Source organism: Lonchura striata, chromosome 1 (assembly GCF_046129695.1).
Source record: "Lonchura striata isolate bLonStr1 chromosome 1, bLonStr1.mat, whole genome shotgun sequence".
Lineage (NCBI taxonomy): Eukaryota > Metazoa > Chordata > Aves > Passeriformes > Estrildidae > Lonchura > Lonchura striata.
The window spans coordinates 140,713,448-140,721,408 of NC_134603.1; the positions used below are offsets into that span (position 1 = coordinate 140,713,448).

At 46.9% G+C, this 7,961-nt stretch overlaps 1 protein-coding gene across 1 annotated transcript; it reads right to left on the reverse strand.

The window, feature by feature from the left end:
* Positions 1 to 1,278: 1,278 nt before the first annotated feature.
* Positions 1,279 to 7,374, reverse strand: LOC110477329 (patched domain-containing protein 3). Its single transcript, XM_077788650.1, has 4 exons — positions 6,631 to 7,374; positions 6,174 to 6,295; positions 5,081 to 5,226; positions 1,279 to 3,126 (listed from the first exon to the last, which is right to left on the reverse strand). Exons 1-4 carry the CDS (start codon positions 7,360 to 7,362, stop codon positions 1,571 to 1,573), a joined length of 2,556 nt encoding a protein of 851 aa, XP_077644776.1. The 5' UTR covers positions 7,363 to 7,374; the 3' UTR covers positions 1,279 to 1,570.
* Positions 7,375 to 7,961: the final 587 nt, after the last annotated feature.

Sequence of the window (7,961 nt, forward strand, 5' to 3'; positions counted from 1 at the left end):
GCCTTCTTTTGGCATTGGTCAACGTGAGAGCATCATCTGCTCCTTCCACAGCATCATCAATGCATAAATGGCTGCAACACTTGCCACTAGAGCACTGGTATGGACCACGAAACATTTAATGGGAGAAGTGGGGACTCCAGTGCATGGGGTTGTGCACTCTAGTGCATTTGTTTTTTCCTGAATCTAGGTTTGTGTTTAGTGCCCTGTCCTGGAAGCTTAATGCTGCTAGCTATAATTCTGAGATTCAGCATGGGGGTTTAACTTTGAGTTCAAGAGTGATTTCTTCTAAGATTAATATGAGTTTCAGTCTTTCACTACTCTTTCAAAAACTGTTCTGGAGGAAACAGAAGGATCCTGTCCTGTCTACTGAGTCTCATGAAATGGGCCAGAAGTCACAGGAAACAGAGGCAGATCCTGTCCCACTTGCTCAGTCAGAAGAAGCCCTCCACAGCAGCAGATTTGGACTGAATGGTAATAAGTTCTACACCAATTTTTCCAGAGTTACATCAGTTACCATCATTCACTTTATTTCCAATGGGTCGTTCATGATATTGGCAACAAATTATTAATTGACTTTTACCTACTGTCTTATCCGTACAAGTTAGAAGGCCACTTCTCAGATATTCTTAGCTCTTATTCAGTGAAAGCTCTATCAACAGATCACAGGATGAACAAAATGGAATTTATGGGTTTACAGTTTTAGGATTGATCTTTTTAAACCTCAGTTGCCTTTTCACTTTATCTTGAATCAGGGTGTGATTCTCTCTAGAGAATCCTTGCCCTGTCATACCATAGCACAGCATCTCTCAGGGTGGTTACTCAGGAGGTCCATGCAAGTTCAATAACCTACAGCACATCCCTTTGCAAACTGCAGCCAACAGAAGCTACACACAAACCTCTTAAGGGTACCAGATGTTCAACCTTAGCTAGAAAACAGGATACCAAGAAAAGGCTTTGAACAGAAAACAGCAGTCACCTTGGGGTGAGTCTTCCCCAAGGTTTTCTTGTGCTGCATTAGAATTAGAAACCTAAGCACATTTTGTCTCCTGAAGGCTTACGAGTTATTGCCATCTGAGACAGTTCAGACCTTTTGTAATTTTTCTGTAAAACATCCAGATTTGAGCTCTTAGGCAAAAAACTGTCTTCCAGCTCAGTGTTGTGATGAGTTAGAGCATCAATACAAACAAGGTGGAAAATGCAGTCCAGTGGAAATGCAGTTTCCCACTGTGAAGATGTTTTAACAAACATTTAATGTTGTCCATTAAGCTGATGCAGTGGTCAGTGTTAATAATAACTTTAATACATTCAGTAAACACAAAAAAATATTTAACAACATTAACATGTTGACACAAAAATGAGAAATGCAAATGTAATCTCTTTAATTATTTTTCTTGCCTGGCTTTCCTGACGCCTTTGCTTCCCTGTTGTATTTATTTCTTTTATCTTTCATTTCCTTCATGTCTTATATTCCCTGATAGTCATTACAACTGAATCTACATATAGTAAATATAAATTATAACACATTAAACTTAGTCACAACCAACCTTTATAATTTCTCAAGCTCAAGTTTTTAAGATTTGGTATTGGGTGATCTGCCAAAGTTTCCAAAAAAGGTTAAAAACACTGGAATAAAAACAAGACCATGAAGAGCCCCAAACAAAATAACAAGGAACATGATCTTGAAGAATGTCCTAAAGATATAGGTGTTTGATGCAGCCAGGACAACTACGCCTAATATTGTAGAAACTGCACCCTGTAGAACTGGGTAACCTAGCAGGGACAGAGCTTCAATTGACCTTTTATTGGCTGATGACTCTCCACTCGTAACAAAGGCATAGGAAATATGAGCAGAAAAATCTACTGAAAACCCAATGCAAATGACCAGGTTGATCATGGATATGGAATCGAGGTTGACGTTCCAGAATGTCATGAAACCAGCAACGCCAACTATAACAGAGGCTATAGCAAAAGTCACCCACAAACAGCACAATGGGTTGGGAATGAGCAGAAGGGAGACAACGAGCATGGCCCCGGCAGCAATGACAACGTTCTGAACAGTGTTCTGCACTATTACCAGGTACTGGTCATAGTAGATGAAGGCTGGGTGATACACCTTCAGTGGAATGCTGCACTGCTTGGCTGCCTCCCTTAACTGACTGAGGAGATTCTTCTCGTCCACGGCTGATGTCACATTCACTGTCTGGATGAAGAAGCGCGAAGCCTCTATTTCATCCTGAGTCTTGTTTATGTCCCACTCAAAACTGGGAAGAATTCTGAACAGTACAATTAAGTTATTTAAGAAGTCAGTCTTACTGTCTATATTTACCAAACCCCTTTTGGCAAGTCCTGTGTATACTCTCAGCCATGACTCCGAGTAGTTCTTATCTACATAGGAAATGTTCTCTAAATTCTGTGTGCAGCTCTCAATGCCAAGACGCACCGACTCATTCCAGTAATCTACACTCTCAGCAATGACAACCATGACCCGGGGTCCATATGTGGAGAAGTATTTGTCTTCATCATCATAGTATGGAATAACGTAGGAGGCATCATTTGCCAGATTTCGGAGATCAATGCCTTCCCTGATCTGAGTACACCCATAAATGCTGCCACCCAAATATGCTCCATACAGCAACACCATGAGCACCTTGATCCATTTATTTGTAATAAAAGGGCCATAATACTTTTTAAGGAATGTGCTCATTGGATGCTCACCTTCTGGCTGAGATGGCTGCCCAGAACAGCTGCCAATACAGCAAGCATTGTACAAGCAGGAGTTCTCAGCCTGATCTTTACCTACATCCAGAGGCATACAAGTCAGCCAGTGTCGGTTCCCTTGCTCCCTTTTGTGATTTAATACCAGAACTGCCCCAAAGAAGGTCAGGGTATATACATAGCAGAAGACAAAAGCTGTGCCCGTATAGAGGCAAAAAGACCTCACGGATGGAAAAGCAGTCCAGGTGCCAATGAAGAAGGCCAAAACATCTGTCAGAGTGGTGATGGTCACAGAAAGCGCTGCCTCTGTGTAAGTCTCAGCCAGCAGAGATTTAACATTGGACTTCTCTTTTTTCCTTAAACTTTGTTCCCAGGAAGCAATCATGATGAACATGTCATCAACGCCAACCCCTGCAAGAGGAGAGACTGTTAATGCTGCACTGCCAATGGCAGCTTCCACCAACACCCAACGAAACTACAACATTAGTCACATTTCATTCTGCCTAAAATCTGAAAAAGGAGACTGGGCTACAAACACTGCTCCAGTGCTGATGCAAGTTGCAAGAGAATCTGGAGAACAGATGCTTTGTATGTGGCTGAATGTATTACCTTTTAGCACTTCCTGGTGACCTAATGGGCTGTTGATCCCTCAGGGACCCCGATGAAGGATTGAGCACACCTACTGCAGCTCTGACAAGTGTCTTGTAGCTGATGTCCATTTGTCCCCTGATGCAGATGACACAGATTTCAAAGCATCACATATTCTGATGCTCAACTGTTCTGACTGGAAGCATCCCCCATTATCTCTGCAATCTCTTCCACCCCAACTGCAGCAACTTAGACCAATAATTTCTTGTTCTGCCTTCAGAAGGCAGGAAGAGCAGTTGCACATGGGAGAAGAGTGATTCCAGTTTTCCGGTGGCTTGCTTTTTTTATGCTCTTTCCCTCCACTTCTCTCCAGTTTATCTTCCAGCACTTAGTCACAATTTATTATTCATTTTTGTTCACATTTATACCAATGTGCTCATAAATATTACCTGACAGGTCCCTGGGAAAGCCTGCCAGGGAGACTGGATCCTGGGTTTGGGATTTTGCTAAAATGCCAGAGTGAGTGAGCTGAAGTTCAAAAATGAAGAGCAATGGGCTTCTCTCACCTCTGCTAACTTTCAAGATTATTATCTCACACTTTTTAGTATTTTGCCATGCTGTCAAGGGCTTTTCTGTTCACTGAAAATTAATCACACAAAAGGGAAAACAAGGCTGCCCGAATAGCGGAGTGAGATTTAGCCAAGCACAGAAGAAGAGATGAAATCATTACCTGCTACCTGAAAGGCAATTGCCAGCAAACACGCAAAGAATCATTAAGCAGCACATCAAAAGGTATTACGGGATGGCAGCGAGCCAGGCTGCTTTGGAAAGCAAGCAGCCTTCAAAGCAAAGCCTCTGATGTACTGAGAATTTGTTTGCTTTAACGCAAGGAAGACAAAAGTCTGTGTGTTATTTCTGAAGATCTGAAGAGACTGGCTTAAGTCCTTTCCCAGGTATACAAAAGGGCCTCTTTGATAGTAAGAGCCACTGCAATTGATGAGCAAACAAAAATAAATAAAAAATGCATTAGAATTATGCAGAAAACAGAAACAATGCCTGCCCAAAGGAGCATTTGCATCGGATAGCTTAGGATGATGCACAGCCTCTGTCAACCTGGGAGCTCCATGTGTTTTCCTCAGCATGAGACCAAGCCAAAGAAAACATCAGAAGAATGTATGATACGGGAGACCAGTAAGGATTTTAAAAGCAGTAATTTGTTTGCAGCAACATTATGTAATTGGAAACATGATCTAATTGCAGCAACACTATCAGTATTTGGAAAGTTCAGCACTGGCTGTTAAGCACTCTGTGAAGCAAGGATGCAATACCAACTTCCTTGGGATTTTGGGGGGAGCTGCTTGCACAAATGGTGCATCACTTCAGTTGTGCAGCCGACTGAGACTGGTTCATACACAGATGTTATACTGCAGAGGATTAATCATCCTGGCTACATTTCCAGGGACACTAGAACAATGCCAGAAGTGCTAACCTTACCATTCTCCCATTTACAATCTTCCTGCTGTAGCAGTGGATCTAGATGAGGCCTTGTCTTCTGGGGAAAGCTGCCCTTGCACCAGAACCCAACTCCAGTCCCACTGAGCTGAGCTGAGGGGCTTGCCTACCTGTAGGTGCTTTGAGGGGGCTGCACCTCTGGGTATCTCCTACACTCGCTTCAGGAGAAAATGTTGTATTATCTGACATTCACATCATAAAAGACTGACACCATTACATTGTTTTAACTTCACTCTGGTCTTCACTACTCACTTTTTCTACTCACCCAGAATCAGGAATGGTGCATTTGCTACAGTGACCACAAATGGCACTCCACAGAAGAGCATCAATCCAAAGCTGCTTAATACTGCTAAGCCAGAAGAAAGCACTCCACAGCTTGCAAGCCAGATATTATTTCTTATACAGCTCAGTCTGAAAATATTTCAAGGAATATCTTAGTTATGTGTCAAATATTTCACCATGGTGTTTGGCATGAAAAGTACAGAGATACCATTGATTCTCTCTCTCAGAATAACTCCTGATGAAAGCAGCTAGGAGAGTTCCCAGGTGTTAGCATTACACAAAATTAACTTCTCTAGGAGGTGTTATTAATACCACTGCCCAGCTATATTCAGAAGAGTAAGGATGTGTACTGATCTTTGCATCAATAACAACAGATGGCTAAATAAGGATACATAAGCTCTACTAGTGAGGCGAGACTTTGGGTGATCCAAAAGAATTGTGAATTTCTAGAAGGTCTTTGATTTTACATGAGTTCTTCCTGTAGTGTATCAATGGAAGCACTTTTCAGGCAGTATGTGCCATGTATAGAAACTTTCTCAGTAGGCAGGTTGGTTACCAGCCTTTTGCCAAGATGCCCCAGATTGCTGGCTTAAGCATTCCACAATAAATGCTCTAATAGGTATGATGCTTTATGAAAGCACTAAACTAGCCCACTCACCCTGCAAGCCCAATTTTTTTGGAAGTACAGACACTGCTGTACAGCTATTGATTGTGCAAGGGTTCACCTTCCATCAGCACAAAGGAAGGGCAGGTTAAGTTCTCTGTGGACAGCAGGTAAAGGCTCTGACTCTACAAGCAAGCAAAACAACTAAGGCTGTACCCAGACTTGCAGGAATCTATGAAGTTACTGCTCATCCACCTGAACACTTGTTCAAGTTTTCATCTGCCATCTAAGCAGCTGGGAGATAAGCATATGTAAACAATAAAAGGCAAAGAAAAACATTTTGCCTATAAAATGTCATCGAAATTCTGCAGCTTCAAGAATGCCTTCACTTGACAAGAGCAGAAATCAACTGAGGGAGGTAAAGAACAGCAGAGATCACTGCTCATTGAGCCATAGCCTAGAGACATTTTACCTTAGGCAAGAGATGACTGCAAAACTTATTGTTAAGAAATATGTCACGGAGAAGAGTGGAATCACACTCTTGGCATTTCCTTCAAACTCCTCTTGTCTGGACAGTGAGGTAAAGTAAGTCACCTGCCGTTAAAACAAGAAACGTTGAAGTACTTTTCCTCTTCTTTGCCTTTCTGCACAAGCACAAGCAAGGCCCAACACCTAAGCTGGCAGAGGAGCATTGGCCTAGCCCTCGCAGCCTGCCTGCCTTTCCCCGCCACTTTGCCTTTCCTTTTCCCTTTCCTTTTCCCTTTCCTTCCCTTTCCCTTTCCCTTTCCCTTTCCCTTTCCCTTTTCCTTTCCTTTTCCCTTTCCCTTTCCCTTTCCCTTTCCCTTTCCCTTTCCCTTTCCCTTTCCCTTTCCGTGGCGGGGCCGCCCGGACATTTCGGGCTCGGCGGCTCCGCACGGCCCCCGCGTTACCTGAATGGAGCCGAGGCGCAATTCCTTCACTTTGGCCGGGATGTCCTGCAGGAAGCTCTCCAGCCACTGCCGGCTGTCCTGCGCCTCGGGGCCGTCCTCCCGCAGGTAATACACCAGCTTCAGGGCCCGCGCCCCGAGCAGCCGCCCGCCGTCCGTCTCCACGCCGCCCAGCGCGGCCCCCAGGAACTCGCTGCCGTTGATGGGGAAGCGGAGGCTGCCCGGGGCGGGCGGTCCCGCATCGCCCCGCCGCGACAGCAGCGGGTTGGGGCTGGCACAGCCGCCGGCGCTGCGGGCGCAGAGCCGCTCGTAGTCGGCGTCGCGCACGGCCGCGTTCAGCCGCAGCACCTCTGCCCACGCCGCCGGCTCCAGGACCGAGGTCCCGTTCGTCGCCACGGCGATGAGGGCGGCGTAGGCGCCCTCGGTGGGCAGCCGCGGGGCGGAGAAGCGCTCCGAGTCGTCGGTGGGGAAGTGCCGCCGCACGAAGTCGCGCTCGGCCTTGGCGGGCCCCCACGTCGGCGTGAACTGCTCCTCGATGTCGTTCGCCTGCCGGTGCGGTAAGAAGACGAAGCCGGCGCCCAGCACGCCGGACAGCAGCAGCGGCACCAGCACGAAGGGCCAGGGGCAGGCGGCCACGGCGCTCGCCAGCCCTTCGAAGAGCCGGCGCAGCGGCCGCTCCACGCAGTTGGTGTTGCGGCAGGAGCAGCGCTCCGCGGGGTCCCGCGGCCCCGCCATGGGCCAGGCGGGCACGGGCTGCCGGCCGCAGCGCCTCGCCGCGGGGGGGCCCGACGGTGCGGCCTGTGCCGCCGCCGGAGGACAGGAGAGGAGAGGAGAGAGAGGAGAGAAAGAGGGACAGGAGTTCAGAGCATCTCTCCGCCCGGCGGAACCTCCAACTGCATTTTTCAGCGGGCGGAACCGCCCCCGCCGTGACTCAGCGGGGCTTCCGCCGCCTCCCTGGGGCTGACGGTAAGGGCCGGGCGGGCAGACCAGGCTCCCCTCGCCGCGCCCCGCCCCGGGTTCGTGTCCCCCTGCCCTCCGTTTCCCCCTTGGCTCTGGGTCCCCGGGGTCTGGCCCGTTTGCATCGCCCGGAGCCCGGCTTTGGCACCGTGATGACCCTGCCGCTTCCCGACACAGCCCCCGCGCCGTCTTTCTCTTTCTTTCTTTCTTTCTTTCTTCCTTCCTTTCTTTCTTTCTTTCTTTCTTTCTTTCTTTCTTTCTTTCTTTCTTTCTTTCTTTCTTTCTTTCTTTCTTTCTTTCTTTCTTTCTTTCTTTCTTTCTTTCTTTCTTTCTTTCTTTCTTTCTTTCTTTCTTTCTTTCTTTCTTTCTTTCTTTCT